The sequence below is a fragment of the Cyprinus carpio genome, chromosome B1 (genome assembly GCF_018340385.1).
Source record: "Cyprinus carpio isolate SPL01 chromosome B1, ASM1834038v1, whole genome shotgun sequence".
In the NCBI taxonomy this organism is placed as follows: Eukaryota; Metazoa; Chordata; class Actinopteri; order Cypriniformes; family Cyprinidae; genus Cyprinus; species Cyprinus carpio.
Window position 1 is genome coordinate 33,014,991 of NC_056597.1, and position 26,431 is coordinate 33,041,421.

Genomic DNA, 26,431 nt, shown 5'->3' on the forward strand with positions numbered 1-26,431 from the left:
AATCGAGCTGATAGACCCCCATTAGTCCCCTGAGCTGGGTGGCCATCCAAGACTGCTCCCCAGCCCATCAGGAGGCATCTGTGTCGTTAAAGTCTGCCGCCGTCACGGTGCCCCTATAGTGGGACCAAGGGCAATGAACAGGTGGTCTGAGCCACGAGATAGTGACAAGCCCGCGGTTCGTCACTTGTATTTACCTTGAGGAAGCCATGAAACCTACATCTTTTGATCCTGGACGAACAGTGCATCCCGGGCCTAGCATGAACTGCTCAGGTCCTGCCGAATGGTCTCCGATCCAAGCGGAGACAGTTGGTGCCCGCATCGGGATCGAATCCCAAACGACTCCCGAGATAAGTCGTTCTCTGTGCCAACAGAAACACTCTTCTAGTGTTGAGTCCTCAACCCCAGAGAAAAAAGATGATCTAAACAAACGATTCCCTGGGTGTGTAGCAACCATCTCTCGTGATTGTCTAGTAGCAGCCAATTGGTCGATATTATTCAAAATGGAAGCCCTGGAGTCCGTAATGGAGCAGCCGCTGCATCATGCATTTTGGTAGTGGAGACCACGCCGTTTAACTGAGGATGACGAATAAAATTGATCCTTATCCTATCCGTACGTTGCTCAACACCCACGCAGAAATGCCCGCAGAAGTTTCCACGCTGACAGACCTCTGATAGTGTACCAATTTTAACACTTCCTTGTTGAGGTGATGTTAGATGTTCCGTGTCCCTGAAGACGGCAGGAACCTGGGAACTCTAATTCTCACGGAAACCACCGCCCCCCGAAGCACAAGAAGCGGTGGGAATGGAGGGGTTTTTGTTAGGGTACGGGTCGGGGCGAAAGACTCTCGGGCGCACACAACCCCGTGATGGACTAACCCCCCACCAGCATGTCGCCAGAGTGTCAGGACTTCCTCTTCTTATTAATGGTTTCCCGAGTCTGGGTTGGAAGGGGTGAGCCGCACCTTCCCCAAACCCTACGAGGGGAGCACTGTTTCCAAACCCCTCTGCTTTTTTAAAACCCCCCTGTTTTTGAAGGCCATGAAATAAAAGAAACTTCCTGACGCACACATGCACAATGATCTGAAGACAAAGACCTGTTATGCACCTGTGGCTTACTATTTTAATAGCCTGGTGTTGTAGGGCGCACTCCGATGACGTCATCAACTGAGGCCCATTTTAACCCCTGTGTCATTCTCTATCGACGTTGTCACACTTATTCACAGCTGGTCACGAATAAGACATTTCCCATATGTAGGCTATATAAAAATATAAAAACACTTTTTTTTACATTTTCACCTGTTTTTATAATATGGATTTGGTTCGACAGCTATATGAGTAACACAGAGTTTGTTTTTTTGTGGTTTTCTGCAGATGCAGCAAGAGAGAAGCAATTTTGGTGTTTTTTTCTTTGATGATCCAGCAGGATGAAACAGTCGATTTGAAAATTAACAAAAACTTCATTAAAAAGTTATGAAAAACTTTCAAAAACATCCATAAAGGTAAAACGATCCCATCAGCATAAAGTGGAATATCACCCAAAAAACTATCCTAACCAGCAGAATCAGCAATGTGAAAGGCCAATTAAAATATGTTTAAATTTAGTGTGACGGGCGCCCAATGATATAATGTTGTTGTTGGTTGCCGTTTGCTGCTGTACAGTTTTCAACAGATGTATGAACGGGGTTTGACTTCAACATTATCAGAGCGGGTCGCTGAAGAGACCCCGAAGAGAGACACAGAAAACTCTCACAAGCACACACAAAACAATCTACTACGTCTGTAATGAAACCTTCAAAATGATTGACTTCCCCTGAATTAAAACTTTAAAAGTTCCCTTTATCTTAAGAGGAAAATTAAACATGGGTTTATCTGTATTTTTCTCCACTGTTAACACTGTTTCTGAAGTTGACTTTTTTTATTCTATAAAAATTGGGAAGTTAAAAAACATATTGGTTTAGAAACGACAGAAGCACATTGACACTGAGGCTGGAAATCTGTTCATAGTCATGATTTAGATTTATCATATCATCAGAAAGAATCTGCTGAATAGCGTGTCGTCTGGAGTGTGATCCAATGCTCAAAAGCTGTGGGATCATCACAGATGGAGACCCCAGTGAAACGATGATTAATGTCCTCAACACATGTGATGAACAGAATATCCTCCGTTACGTCCCTCGGGGTGAGTTTTCTCTTAAGCTCAAGCATGTGATTTATTCTGTATGTTCAGGTAGTCACACAGAAATGACGCACTACACACTGATTTTCAGGTGGGAAAGGTTGATTTAACTGAACTCACTCAGCTGGCATCAGAACCAAAACGGAACAACACCTTCTACATTAAAGACTACAGTGGACTTAAAGGACTTCTTGACAACCTGCAAAAAAAGATCTACAACATTGAAGGTAAAATGTAGATGTACAGAAAATGAACACTAAATAAAGAGTTTAAATAGAAGCAGAAGAGGGAAAATCCACAGATGAGGCGAGTTTTCCTTCTGTGTTGTGTATGATTGTGGATTTATCTCTCATTAAATATATATTGTCTTTGGATCCTCTACCTTGTGTCACTGTGCAGTTCATATACATACGTATACAGTGCTGAGTACACTGAAGAGAAATCCTAAACTAGTAACTGCTTAAAACTAGCACTATGCATTGATATCAAGGCTCAACTGCCTCCTCAGACAGCAGGAGTTTGAGTCTGACTGAAGGTACTTCCTCCCTCCCGCTTCTCCTGCTGCTTCCTGATCTCTCATTCTACTGTCCTGACCATTAACACCTGATGTAAGGAAAAGAAAGAGAGAGCAATAAACTGCTCCTATACTGGAGTATTTGAAAGAGGTTAATCGCGAGACAATAAAGATATCTCCCATGTTTCTCACACCACATCCTCGAGACCAGAAAGAATCATTTAGAAAAAAGTCTCACAAGCGTCTCCGGATGTCTCAACTTCAGTCTTCTCTCTTCTCTCCCTCGCTGCCCTTCCAGCGTCTCTGTCAGAGGCCTTCAACATCGTACACTGAACTTCCACAATAATTCTGATGAGTCCTCACACAAACCAAGACTTCATGTTGCAGTTTAACCCCATCTCAGACTCTAACACTGTAACCATGTGTTGCTTTATTTCATTTCTTTTGGAGGTGTATTTATCAACAGCTCAATAAAGATTAAAGACATATTAGTTAATATTTGAAGTAATACAGCAGAGTTCTGTGTATGTTGTGGGTTTCTGCAGAAAATGCAGCAAGACGAGAGTCAATCTGTGTGGTTTCCTCTTTGAGGGATCCAGCAGTATGAGAGCACACGAGTTTGAAATGAAAAAACTTTCATTAAAGATGTTATGAAAAAACTTTCAAAATTATCCATAAAGGTAAAACAATCCCCATCAGCGTAATGATTGTGGAACATCACCACAAACACTGATCACTACACGCAGGCAAATCCGCTAGGTGAATGTCCATATTATAAATCATGTGTATTGAGGTGTGAACCGTGGCGTCTAATGTATGATAATGTTGTGTTTTATGTTTGTCAGTTTGCTGCTGTACAGCTTTTCAACAGATGTACGAACTGTGTTTGACCCTTCAACAGATTATCAGAACGGCTCCGCTGAAGAGAAACTCATGAAAGAGACACACATGAAATCTCTCACAAGCACACACAAAGCAATCAACTACATTCTGTGAGTGAAACCTTCATATGATTATGAGCAATTCACTGAATCTACACTTTAATAGTCTTGAGTCTTAAGATGAAAATTAATCATGGTTTCAATTTGCTGTAGTTTTTTTTTCTCCACTGTTAAACACTGTTGCTGAAGTTACTTTTTATTTCTATAAATTGGAAGTTAAAAAACAATATTGGTTTAGAAAAGACAGAAGCACACTTGACAACTGAGCTTGAATCTGTTCATAGTCTATGATTTATGATTTATCATACATCAGAAAGAATCTTCTGAAATAGCGTGTCGTCTGGAGCTGATCCAACGCTCAGAAGCTCTGGTGATCATCACAGATGGAGACCCCAGTGATAACGATGATCATAATGTCCTCCACCACATGTGATGAACAGAATAGCCTCCGTTACGGTCAGTCGGGGATGAGTTTCTCTAAAGCTCAAGCATGTTGATTTATTCTGTATTGTTCAGGTAGTCACACAGAATGACGCACTACACACTGATTTTCAGGTGGTGAAAGGTTGGATTTAACTGAACTCACTCAGCTGGCATCAGAACCAAAAACGGACAACACCTATCTACAATTAAAGACTATTGGGACTTAAAGGACTTCTTGACAACCTGCAAAAAAGATCTACAACATTGAAGGTAAAATGTAGATGTACAGAAAATAAACACTAAATAAAGAGTTTAAACAGAAGCAGCTAATGAAGAATCCACAGATGATTGTGAGAGTTTTCCTTCTGTGTTTCAGGGTCAAAGGATGCTCAAGGCAGAGACAGACAGAAAGAGTTATCACAGAGTGGATTCAGTGTCGTCTACCATGAGGTGAGAAATAAAAAGTATACAAAGTAAATTTCACTTATTTTATGATTTTTGTCTATGCAAATTTTCCAAAGCTAGTGTTTGCGAGCCTATGAGGGTTCTTGAGGGAACCGCAGAGGGTTTGTGACTTGAAGAAAACCTAATAATTAAAGGGGTCATGACATGAGAAACTAAATTTCCCTTGATCTTTAGACAAGGAAGAGGTTTTGTATGTGTGACGAATGGGGCGGGGCCGAGAGCCGTGGGAACAGAGCGAGGCTGGTGGAGTGATTGGGAAATGAGCGACACCTGCTCCACTCACCAGTCTCGAGTCCCACGGAGGAGATTGGGAGGATGCAAAAGAGGAGCGACGACAGTGAAGGATGAGAGAGGACCAGGCCTGGGCTTTATGTTTGTGTTTGGTTTTTTTGTTTGCGCGCGGCAGTCGACCGTGAGGGGCTGTCGCGCTTTTTTATCTTTATTTGGGTATTAAAGTTTTATTTGAGTGTCCGCCTGTTCCTGCCTCCTTCTTCCCGTGATTATGGAGTTTTTATTGTTACAGTATGCTTAACACATCTTGCAAGTTTCAGAACTTTAAATGTCCTCGTCAATAAGAAGCAATTTATGTAATAACCCTCAGAAAACGGCTTGTTTTGGGTCAGAGGGAGAAGGTGACTCCAGCTGGGGCCAGTGGTTTGCATATGAACGCCTCCAGAGCAAGACAACCACGCCTATGTTTGCTTCATCACATCGTTGTCACTCCACGTTGTTCAGTCCATGTGCATCGAGTGGGTCTGAAGGAGGAGTTGTTTATAATAAGATTGCACTTTTTATTCTCTCTTTTTCCAGAACTCCTCAGAACACGTTCTTCTTACATTTTAAATGGCCTAACTGTGCAGCATCCTTTTGATTATGACTTTGAATAGAACTATATACAATCTGGGCTGTATTCTTTCAAAAATTTGTGTTCTCCTCCCCCTCCTCCTCATGTGGTGCTGAATAGATTTCAGCAGTGAGGTTTGAATTCATGGCAGCAGATTTGTCTTCTTTGCATGTGTGCTCGGATCCTCATTATATTTAGCAAAGACTTCTGCTCTAGCCTGTTTCGTAGCCTGTTCTTTATCAGTGATATTTGGGGAAAAGAACGCTCAACCGCTGCATTACTGAAAGGGTAAAGCAAGAAAGACCACAATGCAAAATTGCCAAGATCTTCAAAGTTTTTATCACCTGCAGTCTCTGTGTATGTAGATTCAAGATTCAAGATTTTTATTCGTCACATATACAATTATATAGAATTACATAGAGGATATATAACCAGCAGTGAAATGTGAGTCAGGTCCGCTCCATGGACAGTGCAATTATTAAATAATACAACACAGATGAAATATACATAAATATAGGTATGAAAGAATGAAATAAAAGTAAACAATAAAAATATAAGAATAAAAATATAAAAAAGATGTTACGTATACTGTAGAATTAAATATAGAATGGAAAATAATGTGCATGAAAGTACACTGTAGTCTTAAACTATTAAGATACCCAGGAATGTACAAGAGGCAAATGTGCAAACAGGTTGACACTTTCAGAATGTCAATGTGATGTAGAGAATGATGAATATCTTACTGATCAAGTGAATATTAAGTGGAGACATGAAGATGTTAAGAGGCTGGTTTTGAGTTTAGGAGCCTGATGGCCTGGGGGAAGAAACTCCTCCTAAGTCTCTCAGTTTTTGCATCCAGGCTACGGAAGCGCTTACCAGATGACAGCAAAGTGAAAAGATGGTTACTGGGGTGGATGGAGTCCTTGATGATTTTAACAGCTCTGCTTTTGCAGCATTTGAGGTAGATGTCCTGCAGAGAGGGGAGAGCAGACCCTGAAATGCGCTCAGCTAAGCACACAACTCTCTGCAGGGCTTTGCAGTCCTGACTGGAGCTGTTCCCATACCACACTGAGATACATGAGTCAATACACAATGGTACATGGCCTCTGAATAGAAAGTTTTCAGGATTACTGGCGAAACCCTGAATTTCCTCAGCTGTCGCAGATGGTACAGTCTTTGCCTGGCTTTATTAACCTGTGTTTGAATGTGGGTAGTCCAAGTCAGGTCCTCTGAGATGTTTACACCAAGGTACTTGAAGCTGCTCACCCTCTCCACAGGGGTCCTCGCTGATCATTAGAGGAGTATAGGGCTGCTGCGTCTCTCTTCCTGAAGTCAACAATCAGCTCTTTAGTTGTTGCTCACATTCAGAGAGACAATTGTCCTGGCACCATGATTTAAGTTTCTCTCTACTTCCTCCAAGTATGTGGTCTCATTATTATTGTGAATGAGGCCCAGAACCACAGTATCATCAGCAAATTTGATTATAGCTGTGGAGCTGTGGGAAGACACACAGTCATGTCTGTAGAGAGAGTTGAGCAGGGGGACTCAGGACACAGCCCTGTGGAGCTCCTACATTCACGGTGATGGAGTTGGAGGTGAACTGGCCTACTTTCACCACTTGAGGTCTGTCGGTAAGGAAATCAAGAATCCAGTTGCAGAGTGAAGAATTCAGGCCGAGGTCCATGAGTTTAGAAGCTAGCTTTATGGGGACTATAGTATTGAAAGCTGAGCTATAGTCGATAAATAGCAGCATTACGTAGTTCCTGTTGTTGCTGTCAATGTGTGTGAGAGAAGAGTGCAGGATGTGAGAGATGGCATCACCACTAAATCCCATCAGGACCTGCTGCTACTGAAGAGGATCTAAAGTATCCAGGATGGAGAAGCAGATGTAGTTTTTAACCAGTTCCTCGAAGACCTTTATGACTATTGATGTGAGGGCAACTGGACGATAGTCATTCAGACAAGAGGGGTTATTGTTCTTAGGCACAGGGATGATGACAGATTTTTTAAAGGAGGTGGGAACCACCGAGGTAGCAAGAGACTCATTAAAAATAGATGCGGCTCTTACTGCACGTCGGAGAGCATAGCACAATGCTTTGTACTCGCTCATGTTTCCCGACAAAAGACCGGCGTTGTAAGCAGCAGTGCGTTTGTTTACTGCTGCATGGATTGTTCTGTCCACCCACGGTTTCTGATTTGAGAAGGTCCTTATAGTTACTGTTTCAGTTACTTGCTCGGCTAACGTGTTAACAAAGCTTAATGCTACATCCGTGAACTCACTGACGTCAGCTGAACTTGCCCGAAACATGTTCCAGTCTACGTCATCAAGAGTCGCCTGTAGCATGGCTTCTGAGTGGGTGGACCATCGCGTCACCACCCTCTGCACCGGGGGATCTTCCGTTGTGAGGAAAATGGCGGCATGGTCCGATTTGCCGAAAGCCGGTAGTAAGTGAGCTTTGAAGGCATTCTTAAACTGAGTGTAGCGATGATCCAGTGTATTCGGTCCTCTGGTTGGACAGGATACATGTTGATAAAAATTACCCATAACTTGCCTGAGGTTGGGTTTGTTAAAGTCCCCAGCGATGATAACAGCAGCGTCAGGATGTTTGTTGATGTTGCTGCTGAGAGCATTGTGAAGCTCAGACAAAGCCAAACCAGTGTCAGCTTGTGGTGGGATGTAAACAGCAGTAACGATGATCAATGAAAACTCTCGGGGCAGATAGAATGGGCGGCAAATAATGGATGAATGTTACATGAGGCGAGCAGGAGCGCAACAGAGTGGAGATATTCCTGGGGTCACACCATTTCTTGTTGATCATGAAACACACTCCTCCACCTTTGGATTTACCGGCCTCGGCTGTCCTGTCCATCCGTAAAACAAAGAAGCAGAGGAGGACTCTTTTCCTCAGTCTGTTGCGAATCCCAGCGCGTTTCACGCAGTGTTTTGTCGCCTCGGGTGGTTATTCAGGTGACCATTGTTTATCTCTGCGTTCCGGAGAATCTCAGATGGCCACGATGGATTGGAGGATAAAGTGTCCTGAAACAGGTCAGTGAAGCGGTGTCCAATGTCCAAAAGTGTTTCTTTGCCGTAAATGATCATTACGTTGTGTGTGTAAAAAGAAAAAGCAAAAGTAGGTAAAAAAGTAAATAAAAACATGTATGCATAAGCATACTTGGCAATAAAGCTCTTTCTGATTCTGATTGTTTCATTCTAGAGTGTGTGAGAGCCTCTGATTGTTTGATGTGATCTGGAAGTCTCTTCCTAATCTCCTGAACCTATGTTTCATGTCCTACACAGCTTTGCCACTTTTTCCCTTTGATTCATGCAAAGACAGACGGAACTGCATCCCAAAGTCAACAGCATCAAGGGAAAAAAAAAGATTCTCATCACAAAGGTTAAAGGCCATGATCTTGTGCCAACTGCAGAATGTCTTCAGCAATCCTACATGCTCAAGAAGGGACTGGTAAAATGTCAAAAGTTCTGTGAGAAGTTTTGCAGGATTGGGTTTGTCAAGTTGAAAGATTTTAGTAAGTCTGTTTAACTCTGACACAATTGGTTGGAGGAATTTTAGGTAGATCAGGCTGAAATTGTCGCTGTACATTTGGTACAACAATTCTGCAGCATAGCTTCTCTCACTGTCTTTTTTATCAACTGGAAATGCAGCTTAAGCTCCTCATACTGTGAAAAGATACAGTATGGTGGACACACTCACTAATAGAGAGCCACCTAGTGTCTGACAGCTGCTGAATCTTCAGAGGGCTTTCACCTACATTTATGGTTTTGTACAATTCAGAATATCTTTGGAGACGCTGGGTAGCATTTGAAAACCAGCTGTAGGTCTGAGAGACCATGTACTCTACATTTCTGGGCAAGACACTGACAGCTTTTGATGCACAGAGCTGAAGAGAATGGCACACAAACTTTCTGTAGACAATATGAGGATTGCGGTAATGGAATTTCTGTAGCACTGAGTTATGCTGCCCACACATTGTGTTACAGCCATCTGTTGCAAGTCTGATGCAATTCAGTATGGACAATTTATTGTCATCCAGGAATGTGAGCAAAGCATTTGCTATGGTCAGTGAATCACCAGCTTCTATATTTATAATTCCTGCAAAGGTGGTAATGATTTGTGAGAGCCTTCTTACTGTAATATCTGATGACTATGCAGAGTTGTTTTCTAGTCATGACATCAGTGGTCTCATCAACAATTAAGAGAATATGGTCTACTTCCTATATCCTCCAGAAGGTCTTTATGCACTACTGGTCCTATCACCAAATTAATTAGTGCTGTGCATTTTGTTCTGTGTAAACTGATACCCTTCTTGGAAATTCCTTCTACAGCACTTCCTAAATGACCGACATTTAAGGTGCTTGGATGGCAAGCAACATGAGCAGCCAGCATCAACTCTGACTCCTTTACTCCAACATTAGTTCTTTGAAAGGAACAGCCTGTGTCAAATAATATTCTGGCATTTGAGAAAGGACACACATTTTTTTTATGCTTTTCGGTTGCATGGGCTACCAGATCACTGTGGGTGAGCTCTAATTTCACACATTTGCAATACCTACAGAAAGCTTTTTTCCATCATTTGGAACACTTCGAATCCATTCCATTAATCCCTTTTCTGTCTCCCATTCTTTGCGATATATTTTCCCATATTTGCTCCATTTACCTGCCATTTCACAATCCTGCCTGTTCATCCGCAGACCAGCACACACAAGTGCCTATCCCTCATTTATCTAAATGCTCATTTAATGTGACGGTTTTTTTTTTTCTTTTTTTTCACTTCCACTCACGCTTTTACTTGCTTACGTTCAGCGGCATTTGGAATGCCAGGTGTTCATTCTGGGATCAATGCAATGCCCATTAAGAAATGATTAAATTAAAATATCCCAAAAAAACTAAAAAGTAACATTGGGGTGGCCACGCCATGTTATGAAAGTAGCCCAAAAAAACGCAACAGGCAACTGCATTTACAAAGTATCCCAGTTGTATACCCCAAAACCAACTGTTTCAGACAGAGGATGAGAAACGGGGTGGAAAAAGGTCGTAAATCACTCAAATTTGAATGTTTTTCATACAAAAAACTTTAGTAATATTATAATTACACCTCAGGGAACATAATACAATAAAAAATGTCATGATCCTTTTAATATAAGCAAAAAAATCTAATTTGAATACTTTTAAAACAAAAAAAAATAAAAAAAGGAAGAAATAATTTATTAATTTAACTGCATGTCATGTGACCAGTAAGCATTAAATAGAGAATTTGTTCTTAATTAATGTTAATAAATTAATAAACGTTGTTAACAAATTAACTTAAAATCTCAGGGTCCCAGAAACATTAGTGAATTCCTGCATTAAAGGGCCATGAAATGCCGTTTCAGCAGCGGTTAGTTCTCACCACTGTTTTGAAAATGCTCAGAAAGTGTCACTGGTTCCCACAAATGCACACTGCAATTCACTATTACACATGACAAAAGAAACATTTATTATACATGGTTTTGTAAGCTCCCCATATACACACATAACCTGTGACAACTACTGTATGACTTAATGCACAGCTGTTTGCCTTCCTCTGCATCGACAGTAGATATGAACACACCTTTGCATTTATAATAACTTTTGACAAATCTAAGTAGTTTAACCGGTTACATCAAGGAGCTCTAAAGATCAGTTACACTCACAGGATGGATGGATGGTGTTGGTGTTGAACACTGTGTTGAGTCTATAGAGGAGAAATCATGCAACACAGAAACTTCTGTAAGGTGAATATAAACACTCACTTGAGATGCCTGAATGCTTCTCTCACTTACTGTACACAATCTCACATGTGATTAAGAGAAGCGTCTTCTCATAGGATAAGAACACTGTCTTATGAAAAATTGAGACACCAGTGAGTTATCAATGTACTATAGGTGTAAGAAGACCTCACATATTTAAAAAGTCAAATAAATAAAGCTTTCTCAGAAGTGCTCATTGTAGAGACCAGTGCCGCATGAAAACAGCTGAATCGAGGTAAATCTGTGCACACTGACTCCTGGAAATGTATTAAAACAGCCAATCAAATCAGAACTGCTGTTTTCAGAAGTCTGTTTAATGTAGTCTGTGTAAAATGCAAAGGGTTGGTGCTCTGCGGCTGCTGAGACTGAAGCTGAGACTGCAGTGTTTGTTTCAGGAGTCTGTGATCGTGGGTTCGGTCGGATCGAATGACTGGCGTGGAGCTCTGTATGAAGTGACGGGATCAGGACCTGAATTCAATCAGACAGAGATCATCGATCCCAGCTGTAAATAAAGACTCGTACATGGGTATGTTGAGTTTTTGTTTGTTCTCTACTGATCTGAAGAGTGTGTGTGTGTGTGTGTGTGTGTGTGTTAATGACGCTGATGGTGTTCAGGTTACTCTACTGTGCTGGGAATGAGACGCGGCGTCTCTCTTCTGTTCTCTGGGGCGCCGCGGGCCGAACACACGGGTCTGGTGACCCTCTTCACCAAGAACCAAAACACATGGAACGTGACGAGCAACATCAGCGGAGAACAAGTCAGTGAAAAACCCTCAGACACAATATTATCTCTCTCCACCGGTGAGACCAGGGGCTCCCAAACCTACAGTCCACCGAGAAGATCTGCACCCACACACACACACACACACACACACACACACACACACACACACACACACACACACACACACACACACACACACACACACACACACACACACACACACACACACACACACACACACACACACACACACACACACACACTCTCACATGCACTCTCTCACACACACACACACACACTCACTCTCACACCCACACACATAAACACACACACACTCATAATTACACACACTCACTCACAACATACACTCACACACATACACACACACACACACACACACACACACACACTCACTCATACACATCATACACACTCTCTCTCTCACACACACTCACACACATACACACACACACTCATACACATACACAACATACACTCTCTCTCTCTCTCTCTCTCTCTCTCTCTCACACTCTCTCTCAAACACACACTCTGACACTCTCACACACACACACACACACACACACACTCATGAGATGTAGTATTTCACCAAAACACAAACAAACAAACAAGCAAACTATTTTTGCTCCTAATTTTACTTCTATAAAGTCCTCTTCAGTTTCTAGCCAGTATTATGTGACGTTGTGTTTGTGAAGCAGAAGAACATGTTGTTTTCATATTTCTTCTGTGAACATCAGGCTATAAAAGCAGGTGCTAGAATGCAGTTTCTATTCATTTTGATTGATTTCTGGCATCAGATTGGCTCATATTTCGGAGCGTCTCTGAATCTGTTGGATGTGGACTCTGATGGAGACTCAGATTTCCTGCTGGTCGGAGCTCCATTATTTTACCAGTCTCAGCCGAGGACTGAAGGGAGGCTGTACGTCTACACTTTATCAGAGCAGGTACACACAGATTCATGACTATTATTATGATCTTCATGAACAAGCTTCTGCCAGTAACTGGAAGGCTGCTAGTCGTCACCATTGTGTTACTCCACTGGGATTGCTGTTGTAATAGGTTCCTATGACGTGAAAGTTGTGGAAATTGTTCTGGTGCTGGTCATGAGCTGATGAAGAAATATGCTGTTCACTTTTTCAGAAGTATTTTCAGAGGACACTGAATGTGAGTGAATCAACCACAGGTAGATTTGCTGTGTCTGTGGCTTCACTAAAGGACCTGAATGGAGACGGTCTGTCAGATGTGGCGGTCGGGGCACCGCTGGAGAATGAAGGAGTCGTCTACATCTACCTGGGTGACAGGACGCATGGCATAAACCCTGAACTCACTCCTCAGGTGAGAGTTTGCTGTGCTTCCATCAATCCCAAATGCTCTGTTTGTGCTCACGTTTAACCCAGAAACCCAGATGAGCCGAAAGTTCACAGATAAACAGACAGATAAACCTGCACAATGATGAGCCGCTGTGACACAGTAGATCTTTATGTGTGTGTGTGTGTGTGTGTGTGTGTGTGTGTATCTAGCGGATCCCAGCGCGCTCAGTTCTGCCCGGTCTGCAGCAGTTTGGAGTGTCTCTGACCGGTCAGATGGACATGAATGATGATAATCTGACAGATATCGTGATCGGAGCACAAGGAGGGATCGTCCTGCTCAAGTACGTAATTTCACAACACATTTAGAAAATAATGTAAAGATTCTCTAAACATCTCAACACAGGATCATCTGTGGGTTAGACATCACTGAGCAGTTTTTAAAGTAATCTTTACTTTGTAGAATAAATGCAATGAGTAAAATCTATTAGGTGTCAGTCTCACTGTCTGGAATCATGAGTATTGACTCTTTTCTCTCTTCTCAGGGCTCGGCCTGTGATGTCTGTATCTGCGCAGCTCAGTTTCAGTCCAAAGGAAATCAGTCTGAACTACTTTGAATGTCCGGGTAGCAACGGATTTAATGCATTAAATCTCACGTCATGTTTCACGGTGACCGAGAGGGACCAGCAGCACAGGTAACATCAGTGAATTTCCAGAGAGCCTCTCTGTCACATGAAGAATATGTCTCACCTCCTCATGTCTCTCAGGATCTCTGGAGAAGAAGCTGAATGTTTCTCTGAATCTGAATGTGGATGTGGTACGAGGAATGAGTCGAGGATTCTTCGATCCGATGGATTCGTCGTCCAGTTCTCTGCAGCAGTCCGTCCTGCTGGATTCTGGCTTCTCCTGCTTCAACTTCTCCATCTTCGTGCTGGTACGCAGGGTTGGGCAAAGATGCATCGAAATGTATTTTAAAATAAAAATACCTTCATTTTAAGTGTATCAAAATAAACTACAAAATACAGCAGCCACACCGAGTATCAAAATAAACTACTGCATTTTTGTATTTTAGAAATACTAAAAATACTTTTACAAGGGAGCATGAAATTTCTTCGCAAACCTTCCATCAATTGCTCTATTTGATCTTTCGCTTCACTATTACACTGACTCTGATGATGAAGTAAACAATGTTTGATAGAAACAGCTGTTCTCTGCCCGAGTCATGCAATAAATCTGACTTATGCAACCAGTTAACAGATCAAATATTCACATATCCCTGTGATCTCCCAGATGAAGGTTAGTTTTAAAGTAACCAACAGTTTAATGTTTAACAGTTTGCAAATGACTCACAAGGGCCTACTTTTCATCAGCAACACTGACTCAATGACAAACAAGTCATTCATAAGACAACTGATGTAACCTGTATACATAGCAACTAGTTTCTAACTAATGAATCATTTGATTGTTAATCATAAATATAATAATATATTGTGTCATGCAGTCATTCATGCAATGGTACACACAATCATGATCCTACTAAACAGCTATTTCAATTAGGGTACGATATTCAGCAATCAAATATTTATCAATCATTGGACACCTATTTGGAAGTTGAAAACAAACATTTTAGCATGACAACAATTATAAAATGATCAACTTGTCAAGGAGTATTAACCCAAATCCAACCAGTGAATCTATTGAGAGCCATAGAAGTATAGAGGACACACACACATATACACTTTTAATAAGTGCAGTTGCACCAAGCACATCACACTCTATTACTCATTCATCCATGCTTCCTTTTCCACTCCAACGCTACTGTAATTCCTGTCCACTAAAAGCTGCACGGATATATTTGCTTACTCCGACAGGCCTATCTATGTAAAGCAGCTTCGTTCTGACGGTGAACGTTGTGTTTGTTTCAGCGCTGTGTTGAAGACACAGTATCTCCTCTGAAGATACGAATGAATTTCTCACAAACTGAGATGTTGTCTGGAAACTCTGTGGCTGTTCTTGACGTCCACAGCAGGACGGAGGAGTATGTCGAGGTGAGCAGATTAAAAAGTAAATATACACATTAAAAATGGGTACACAATAAAATTGATCCGGTAAAAACTACAGAGACACTGATTCGTGGGTTGAGTGAGATCACTGCCCCTTCAGTGGCACACAAAACTCGACAAGCTGAGAGACTACTGTGACAAAAGAAGCCTGATTTGCTGAAACTCTGGCAGTTTGCTATAGAAGCTCTGAACCTCTGGCTTGATACAAAAGATTTACAGAAGTGTAGTTACCATCACATATCACTTTTAAATTGTGACTAGGGGGAGGGGAAGGAGGAAGAGGGGGATAAGAAGGGGAAGGAAGGGAGGAAGAGGAGGAAGAGACAGAGAGGAGGACGGGGGGAGGCGGGGGGGGGAAAAGAGGAGAAAGAAGGAACAGAGGGGAGGGGGGGAGGAAGGGGGGGGGACGGGGGAAAAATACTAGCTAAAATTGTATATATTCAGCTTGAAAAAATTTAGCATAGAATAATTTCACCTGATCCAAACTGGTTTTCACCACAGTTGCTGTTAGTTCAGACTTTCTGTTGTCACCGTCTTTTTGATTTGATTTCGTCACTCAGGTGTGTCTAATCATCATCCTAGTTTGGGACTGAAATCGCTGTCTGTCCCATCACAACCATGCAGGTCATGCTCAAACTGAATTATCTGTCTGTCCTGTCACAACCACGGATGTCGTTCCCTATTCACTGCGCTCCTGGCTATTTGTTTTGTTGGGGCAGCTGACACCATCCCTGAAAATCCTGACTGAATCCTGAAGAAAAGAGGCAGACCATGACTCTTTCTTTAGTTTAATAATGAAAAACAACAAAGAAACAGAGGTCCAAATACACAAGTGCTTCTTGTTAGCTTCCTTATGCTACGGGCTTTTTTTTTTTATACGGGCTTCCCTTAAAGACACATACACAATACTCGGACACCTCCCCCTTTTAAGAATTTGCTATAACCTTTTATATTACAGGAGAAATTGTATCAAAACTTTACAATGAACATAGTACTGTATATTTACTCTAGATACATTAGCACAAGACTGTGTGTGTTTTAAAGATTCAACTTAAACTCTCTTAAACAATCACGTTGCCTAATTTACAGAATTTAACTGCATATTTACTTACTAGTCATAATGTTTCTTACATTTACTAACATTTTGTTCACTTTCACTTCACTTCACTTCCAACGACTAAGCTTGACATTGAACAGTCTGTTTAAACTACAATTCTTACACTACTTGTAAGACTTACTGTATTAAAAATTCAGTTTCTCAACTGGTTTACTCACTCTACCAGACCTTGTTACCCTCCAATCCTTCACTAGTGTGTGTAGGCCAGAGAGTCATTGGTTCAGTTGATCTCATCTTTCACCTCTCAAATTCTCAATCCAATCTCTCTCTCTCTCTCTGTGTGTGTGTGTGTGTGTAGTTGGGTTTTTTTTTATGAAATCGCCCTGATGAGTTTGTTCAAGAGGATGAAAATGTAACTGCGGCTGAAGACTCTCCTCTCATGAACGTGAATGCTAAAGGAAACGGAGTCGCTGAGAACGACAGCACAGAGAAAGAGAACGGAGCGAGAGAAACGAGCCCCAGTCCTGACCCTCCAAACACAGACCAATAAAATCTCACTTTATTTCCACACAGCAAAAGTAAAGATGTTTGTTTGGATAGGTGGTGTTTAATGGTGTTTTAAAGGTCTAGTTGTATGAAGATATGATTTAAGGTTCAGTATGTTTAGTGCAGTGATATGCAGCATGTTGAGCTTATGTCTTGATTCTAGTGGTTTATACTGTACTTTATAATAAATTTCCATTTTATTCAGATATTCACTTATATGGGCAATTTATATATATACATAAAAGTATTGAGTTCTAGATTATTATTTTTTTTTTAACTATAAATAGATTAAATATTTTTTTCTTCTTGGTCTATCTTTTTAATCTCAAAGTGTTTTGTAAGTAACCTTCACAGAGAATACTGTTAGTCATTTGAAGAAGAGAAATAAATAATCAGTATAAATAAATCAGTTAACTGAATGACAGAGGTGGGACTTTCAAGTCACATGCAAGTCTTCAAGTCATCTACCAAGTCCTCAAAGAGTTAAAGTTAATGAGATAATTAAGTGACTAATAAAATGATGAATGTGCATTAGTGATGAACACCTGCTGTTTCTGAGAATTACAGAGGATCAGATGTTGATGTTTTATTGGTTAAAATCATGCCACCATCATGGAGATCAGTGTTTGCATTATTATCCTATTAAACATGCCACCATAATGCTTCAATATTGAAAAAGAGACTTCTTTTAGATCAGGCTTTTAGACATGGACACTTATCATATGATCCTCAACAGTGGTGACAATTTTTCACACTGCAGTGCATGATGGGAGTTTTTACTATGGTGTTACCCAGCATGCATTGCAGCATAAAACATTTTGTTGATTGCCACCATTGTTGAGATTCATATGCTGGTTCTTGATGTCTGTGTGTGTCTAACTAATTTTGGACTTACAAAAAAAAAAATTATGCATTGCATATTTAAAATTCATTCACAGTAACTATTAAAGCAGCACTTGCTTTTTCACAGTGTTGATTATGCAAAACCTAGACATATAGATACAGAAAGTTATCTTGAATGTAATCAGACCAACTTGATTATTATCACAGCATAAAAAACAGCTAATATCTGCTCACTGTACAGTATTGATTATCCTGCTTTACAACACTTCATGTATTATTACAGAGAGATATCTAACACTAAAATCAAGTGTCAATACCCAAACCAAAACAAACACTGATCTCCATGATGGTGGTACCAATTTTAACCAATAAAACATCAACAGCTGATCCTCTGTAATTATCAATAACAGCGGGTGTTCATCCCCAATGCACAATCATCATTTAATTAGTCAACTAATTATCTCATTAACTTTAACTCTTTGAGGACTTGGGATATGACTTGAAGACTTGCATGTGACTTGAAAGTCCCACCTCTGCTGAATGAGATATTGAGTTACTGTTCATTGTTAAGCTGATGTTTTTATGGCACTATCACTAGACAAATGAAAATGAAAAACTCATTACTGACTAAAGAATGTAGCAAATTAGCTCAAAAGGGAAATTAATATAAATAATTACAATAAATTATAATTAATTAAAATTATTTTCAACTGCCAGTATTAACGTAATTTCAATTAATATTACCATCAACTAATCTGTTTGTCCAGCGAACATTCAGTGCAATTTCATATCAACTCTAAGAAATATCTTTGTGGCCACAGAAAATAACTTTCTTACAGTATTAATGCATTAGAGCATGTAGCTAGCTAGTCATTATTCACAAGCAGTGACAGAATCAGAGACTCGTAATTTGTGCACAAACGTTTTATTAACTAAACGCTAACACATAACTTGTCTAGATAAACAAAGGAACAAACATACATTCACTGTCACACATACATACAAAGGGGAGTTGAAATGGATGAATGAAACCATTAGAGAAGTGTGGTTGTGGGGGGTGGGGGGTTGAGGCCGAGTTGACCATCTGAAAAGAACCATCAATCTCTAATTCAAAGGACAGTGTACCATAGCTTACATCAAACCTCTGTCTGGTGAATGGAATACTTGCATTTGACTTGGCTGTGGAATGAGAGTCTTGTGAAGACTTTCCATGATGGTGAATTCCAGGGTTAAGTGAAGGTGAACTCCAGTGGCATTAGTCTGACTGTGTGGTCAAGAGCGATCTCCTCACTCTGGGGAGACTGCACACGGCTCTATATTTTGGGGCCCACCGGGAACTGGAACTGTGCGTGAGCCCTTTAAATTTAAAATTTCCAAGTGGGAGGTTGGAAATATTTGGGTTTTATGACCCTTTGTCTGAGAGCATGGTTCTAATGGCTTTGGCAGTCTATACTCTGATTACATTACAAACACACATGACATTCTACGTGGAGAAGGATGTACACCAAAGTGTGCATTGTTAAATGAGCATTAATTTAGATAGATAGAAGACACAATATAGTTGGGGTTACATTAACTAGTACTTAACTCATAAAGCATGCATAAATCAAAATGCAATGTAAAAGACAATATGCAAGAACAATAATAATATACACAATGACCTAAGGATATGTGTTCATTCAAAGAAAGGTTTGTTTATGAATTAATTAGAAAAGGTTCCATTTTTATGGGGAAATGTAGTGAGCTTTGCTCTGCCCGCAGTAAACTAGTGTTATCAGATGATTTGTCTTTGGGTACCATGGAACCAGAGGCCTGTTCTGACTTTTTGAGGTGTTAGTTGCAATTTGAGGGAAGGGTCCATAGACTCTCATAGTTGGTTTGTTGATTGGGGTCTTAGGGATTATTTTTTAAGTATAACAAATAATTGTGTGTCTGATTTGTCCAGGTGCTACAAGAAAATTCAGACTAATTACATATTCTCATTACAAATCTCAAGATTATTATGTCATAAAATACACAAACAACACACATTTTTAATCAACAGAGAATATAAAGCAATGTATAAATTTACTGAAATAAATTTTTAGTACACAAAAACTCCATAAAGCTTTCATGAATGTTGTGAGTTCCTTAAATTCAGTATGGCCTCTTCAGTATGGCCCCCTCACCTCCTTCAGGCCATTTTTCTTCAGTCATACCTTCACTTACTCACATTATCAACACCTCTCTTCACTCTGGCACATTTCCCACAGCATTTAAGCAGGCTCGGGTAAGCCCACTGCTTAAGAAACCATCTCTAAATCCAGCACTTCTAGAAAACTACAGACCAGTATCCCTTCTTCCATTCATTGCAAAGACACTTAAGCGAGTTGTGTTCAACCAACAGATTCTCCTGTCCACGCTCAGAAAGATGGGCATCTCTGGAACCGCACTCCTGTGGTTCAAGTCCTAAAACCGAGCAGAGGTGGGAAGTCCAGGGGCCAAAGAGTAAAAGTCCTGCCATATTTTTGCTCCACCCATGAACTCAGCAGCTGATCATTAGAGGAGGAACCAAGTCATTCCTTCCAAGTCACAAACAAGTCTTGAGTGAAATCCCAAGTCCTCAAAGTGTTAAAGTTAATGAGATTAAGTGACTAATTAAATGAAGATTGTGGATTAGTGATGAACACCTGCTGTTAACAGTCAACATCACTGAAGACAAGAGAAACACAAGAACTACAACTTACTTTAAGCACAGTCTTGGATGAAATCAATTGAAAGGGGAAAAAAAAAAAAAAACTTTGCCACCATAATTGTGGTGAGTTTTTACTTCAGTTGAGCTCTTGAGCCTTTAAGCCATTTTTATAAATTTGCTTTTAAGCAATTGCATTACTGTTTTATAGCAAACATTTGTGCAATGCTAATACAAATCTTGCACTAGCAGATAACTCGTGATTTGGGTGACTATATGATCTTGATTTACATTTCTTGATTAATACTTTCAAAGAGAAGAAATTGTGAATTAGTGGTTAGAGAGGACTGCTGTGTATTCATTTTGGATGGGTCAAATGCAGATTACGAATTCTGAGTATGGGTCACCATACTTAACTGTATGTAATTTTCACAAAAAAAGAGAGAAATGTCATTACGCAAATGACACCAAATAATGCTTCTATATAAGGTGAAAAAACAGTTTGGGATTAGGCATTTAGCCATGGACATTTATCATGTGATCCTCAACAGTGGTGAAAATAATTATTCATACTGCATTGCATTATGGGAGTCTTTCATGTATTGCAACATGAAGCATTTTGTTGATTGTCACCATTGTAGAGATTCATATGCTGGTTCTTGATATCTGTGTGTGTCTAAAAAGCACTGGAGTTCAAACTTCTATATGTGTTACACAAATTTAAAATTTCATTCCCTGTTAATATTAGATCAATGGTTTTTTGTGTATGCTGTAGTTTCACTGGATTATTCAAAACCTAAAACACATGAAAACAATATGTAAAAAAAAAAACATTATACGAGATCTATATCAGCTCATTGTGACTATATGTTCTTTCATATATCACAGTTCTCTCTCCTCCACAACACCACATGCAGAGCTACAGAGAGAGATCTAGCACAACAAGTCAAGGGTCAAGAGCGCAACTAAATCAAACACTGATCTCCATGATGGTGGCATCATTTTAACCAATAAAACATCAACATCTGATCCTCTGTAATTCTCAATAACAGTAGGTGTTAATCACTAATGCACAATCATCATTTAATTAATCACTTAATTATCTAATTAACTTTAACTCTTTGAGGACTTGGGATTTAACTTGAGAGTCGTTTGTGACTTGGAAGGAATGACTTGATTCCTCTGGTGAAATCCGCTGCTGAGTTCATGAGTGGAGCAAAAATATGGCAGGACTTTTACTCTTTGGCCCCTGGACTTCCCACCTCTACCTCTCAGATAGATCCTTCAGGGTGTCTTGGAGGGGAAAAGTTTCTAAGTCACAACTTCTTGCTACTGGGGTTCCTCAAGGCTCAGTACTTGGACCACTTCTCTTCTCCATCTACAGGATGTCATTAGGATCTGTCATTCAGAAGCATGGCTTTTCCTATCACTGCTATGCTGATGACACTCAACTCTACTTCTCATTCCAACCAGATGATCCGAAGGTAGTTGCTCGCATTGCAGCCTGTCTGAGTGACATTTCTAGCTGGATGAATGACCATCACCTTCAGCTCAACCTTACTAAGACAGAACTGCTGGTGGTTCCAGCTAACCCATCGTTTCATCACAACTTCTCTATACAGCTGGGTTTGTCAACCATAACTCCTTCCAGGACAGCCAGAAACCTAGGAGTTGTGATCGATCAGCAGTTACGATTCACAGACCATATTGCTACAATGACCCGGTCCTGCAGATTTGCCTTATACAATATTAGGAAGATTAGACCCTTCCTGTCAGAGCAAGCCACCCAACTTCTTGTCCAAGCTCCTGTTCTCTCCAGACTGGACTATTGTAATGCTCTCCTGGTGGGCCTTCCTGCATGTTCTATCAAGCCTCTACAACTGATCCAGAATGCAGCAGCAAGGGTTGTCTTCAATGATCCAAAAAAACCTAACGCTACTACTCTCCTCATCAGTAAGTCGCTTATGATAAAAGCTTCTCCCATCAAATTCAAGGTACTGATGCTTGCCTACAAGACGACCACTGGCACGGCACCAATATACCTACACTGTAAAAAGTGATTTTCTATATTTACTCAATAAAATTGTGTCAAAAGATTACAAGCAATATTATTAATTAAATTTAATCAAAGAATTAATCAAAATGAGTAGAATAACATGAAAAAATTAAGTAAAATTTACACAAAAATATTGATTTCAGTGGACAAAAACACAAACAAAGAAAAAAAAAAACAAAAAAAAAAAAACACTAGCTAAAGAATACTATGTTATGCATGCCAGGCCAGTAGTTGGCGATCATGAAACACCCTTCGAAAACATTATATGCATGCACATGACGTCAACCTTTTTACAAATTCACATTTTTTGTTGCTTACATAGATATGATACAGGCATCATGTTCAAAAGGTTGTGTCTTAAGCCCCCCAAAACAGAGTTATTGAAGACACCTAAAGTTCACGAACAGAATCACTGAAGGAGAAAAATCAAAATATTGGTTACCATTACGGTGGTCAGTGTTTGCTTTAGTTGTGCTCTTGACCCTTAAAATTTTAGGGCTTTTTTTTCTTGCTGTAGTTGTGATACAGCAGCTAGACAAGCCAAGAAGGAAATGAGATCAGGTGGTGTTATTTGTTTTGACATCATCATTTGGTTTCTGACTTGGGGGTGTCTTGTCAATAACAGGTGCCCTGTGGTTGTACAATATAAGTTCTGGTATTTTCAGCATAATCAGAGAAATTCTTAGAAGCACTTCTGATTAAAACCATTTTAAAAAGGAAAAGAATCTTTCATTTAGTCACACGGACATCAAGAATCAGCCTGAGAACCTCAACAATGGTGACCATCAAAAAGCATGCTGCACTGCATTCTGGGTGCCACCAATCAAAACTCATTTATGGTTCCCATCATGCTTTGCAGCATGAATAAATTATGAGCAACAATTCTTTAGTAGCTTGTTTTGCGATGCTTACAGTTCAGTCACCGTTTTTGAGGTGTCCACCATTTTTTGAGATTCATACGCTGGTTCTTGATGTTACTGTGTGCCAAAAGAAGGTTCCCCTCCACTTTTTTATCAGAATTCTTAAACTCTGGATTGTAAATAAAGTCCCATATCTTTTAATCACAAATCACATATAATGATTGTTAATTTAATAATTTAACTCAGAGATCAGGCTCTAAATGAGTTCAGATATTCAAGTAAAACAAAAATTATGTACAAGCATAACCAACAACACCTGATCATCTTTTCTCTTAGCTTGGCTAGCTGTTATAACCGAGTTACAACAGCAATACAAAATGAAATGTTAAAACCTCAAGGGTCAAGAGCCCAACTAAAGCAAACACTGACCACTATAATGGTAACCAATAATTTACCCTTATTTCCTTCAGTGATTCTGTTCGTGAACTTTAGGTGTCTTCAATAACTCTGTTTTGGGGGCCTTAAGACACAACCTTTTGAACATGATGCCTGTATCATATCTATGTAAGCAACAAAAAATGTGAATTTGTAAAAAGGTTGACGTCATGTGCATGCATATATTGTTTTCGAAGGGTGTTTCATGATCGCCAACTACTGGCCTGGCATGCATAACATAGTATTCTTTAGCATAGTGTTTTTTTTTTTTTTTGTCCAATGAAATCAATATTTTTGTGTAAATTTTACTTAATTTTTTCATGTTATTCTACTCATTTTGAATGGTTAATTCTAATTAATTAAAATGTGTTAAATTTAATTAATAATATTACTTGTAATCTTTTGACACAATTATATTGAGTAAATATAGAGAATCACTTTTTACAGTGTATGCCATGCATCACTGGTAAATGTTCAAATATATAAATTAATCATCCAATATGATACATATTTCATTTCTTTCGCAACTATTTACTTTCACTTAAGTCATAACCGACCATTTTTCGAGGATACTTTTGAGGTGACAATTTTGTATGTATTTGTCGTTTCAAGAGCAAGAAGAGACAAAACTCAATTCGGTGTTTAAGGGCTGTAAATGGAGACGCGGCTCTCTGCATGCACACTGTACGCACCGATCAGCGCGCGGGGGATGAATTAAGCTTTTCATGTCTTTTTGTCTTTGTATATTTAAACTGGCGAGGTGTATTTGTTTGTTCAGGCACGGGAATAAATTAAGAAGAGCTCGGTTTGGTGTTTACGTGGCTCTCTGCGTGCGCACTGAACTCGGCGCGCGAACTCTCAGTTGAGTTTTTCCGCATCTTCTGTTTGAATGCTTTAAACTGTTTGAATGTTTAAATTGTCAAGGCTTAAAACACGTGCAATTGATAACTTTTTGTGATGATGCACAGGCTGTCTTTTTACGCTGGCCTCAGGCCCCCTCCCCTCTCTCCACGACGCTTTACTAAAGATATGCTCCTCGCCTGTTTTTGAAGGTAAGCGTGTGCTCTCAGATATGCTCTAGATCCCCTCTCGCGATACTTTGTTGTCATACACCGATCAGTCTGCGCAGCGCTGCTTCAAGTCTAACACACCTATTGGGTTTGTGGTGTTGTTGTGCGCGCTAGGAAACGTATATCCACCATACGTCATTGCGTTGCTATATCATTAGGCTTGTTTGAGATTCGCCTTGCCTCGCCTGAAATGTAGGCGAGAGTAGGCGGCTGCAGTAAGGGGAGGGGTCAAAAAAGACCTTTGAAGTCGGACACTTCCTGAATCTCGCTAGCTGGACACCTGCAAACCACATCAATGTACTAGATAACTTTCACTTTCTAAAAACCAATAAAAATCGGATGTAATCGAAATACCACTGTTTTGTCATCATGTGCATCAATTCCTTTGTTCTGCTGAACACAAAGGAGGAAATTTAGAAGAATGTTTGCAAACAAGCAGGTTTCTGCCACCATTTCATGTCCATAGTATTTTTCCATACTATACCAGTCAAAGCTGTTTCGTAGCAAACATTATTCAGAATTTCTTCCCTTGTTTTAAGCCAGACCCTGACACTTCTCAGATGAAACCACACAAAGATGAGGCATAATGGCTAAACAGTCCATTTAGATATGTATGTGTGCATGTATATTTTTTAATGGATTGATTTATTAATTCCCACAAACATACAATAGAATAAAGTGAAAATTACAAGGAAGAATTCTAATTAAGAGAAAAATAAAATAAAATAAACACATGTCCTAATTCTTAACTTCACTAGGCATGTTTTGTTTTTGTTTAGTTTGCATGTAAATATAAATAAATAAATGGGTAATCTAATTCTTAGAATAAAGAGAAAATGTATCAGTTGACATTCTCAGCCAATGAGCATGAAGCTGTGTCATCAGTCAGTCGTTTCCCATCATGCTTTAGAGTAGTGCAGTCAGTGGAGAGCAACTGCACTCGACTGCTCAATCCGACACAGCCGCCTCGCCGTCGCGAGAGTTTTTTGGCACACGTCAGCATGACATTAGAGCGAGGCAGACGTAACTCGGACACTTTTCTAACCGGCATGCATCTCGCGGTGATCACCGGTGATCAATTCTTCACAGATTTTGCTCATCTCAAACAAGCCTATTGATATCGTGATATGACACTTTTTTTATCACGTTAAAATTAATACTGGTATTATCGTGGACGGTATGATATGGCACACCCCTAGCAGAAATCATTAATGTTCTTAATGGCAATTTAATGAAACAACATAATTCAGCATAAACGAGTCTGAGTGAGGGATATCAGAAGGCCAATTTCTTACTGTTGGTGAGGAGGAGCTGGGGATGGAGGAGGGTTATTAACTACTGAGCAAGAGATAAAGCTGCTGAATAATACTGAATAGACCTTATATGGGGATGATGTGATAGGTGTTGTATTTCCTATAGGTAAACGTGGCTCAACTGAGAGTCAGCTGATGCAAGCTTGACTGATGCCACCTGCCAGAACTAACACTATGCTTGGTTTCTGTCTCTTAAAGTTTCTGCAACGTTCAAAAGTTCTGTAAAAGTTTCTGTTTTGTTGACCAGGTGCCGTTTCAATGGAGCTGTAATTCAAACAACAGCTGTGTGGCCGATCTGAAGCTGAACTTCAGTTTTA

At 40.0% G+C, this 26,431-nt stretch overlaps 1 protein-coding gene across 3 annotated transcripts; it reads left to right on the forward strand.

Annotated features, from left to right (window-relative positions):
- Positions 1-2,265: 2,265 nt before the first annotated feature.
- Positions 2,266-26,431, forward strand: LOC109067614 (integrin alpha-L-like). 3 transcript variants are annotated; one of them, XM_042717207.1, is made up of 11 exons: positions 2,266-2,403; positions 4,431-4,504; positions 11,547-11,677; positions 11,767-11,909; positions 12,691-12,837; positions 13,034-13,228; positions 13,414-13,544; positions 13,746-13,895; positions 13,968-14,134; positions 15,126-15,248; positions 26,362-26,431. In XM_042717207.1, exons 3-10 carry the CDS (start codon positions 11,674-11,676, stop codon positions 15,134-15,136), a joined length of 948 nt encoding a protein of 315 aa, XP_042573141.1. In that variant the 5' UTR covers positions 2,266-2,403; positions 4,431-4,504; positions 11,547-11,673; the 3' UTR covers positions 15,137-15,248; positions 26,362-26,431. The 3 variants fall into 3 exon arrangements, with proteins under 3 accessions (XP_042573141.1, XP_042573140.1, XP_042573142.1); XM_042717206.1 differs by lacking the exon at positions 26,362-26,431 and adding an exon at positions 16,679-16,892; XM_042717208.1 differs by lacking the exon at positions 26,362-26,431 and adding an exon at positions 15,824-16,028.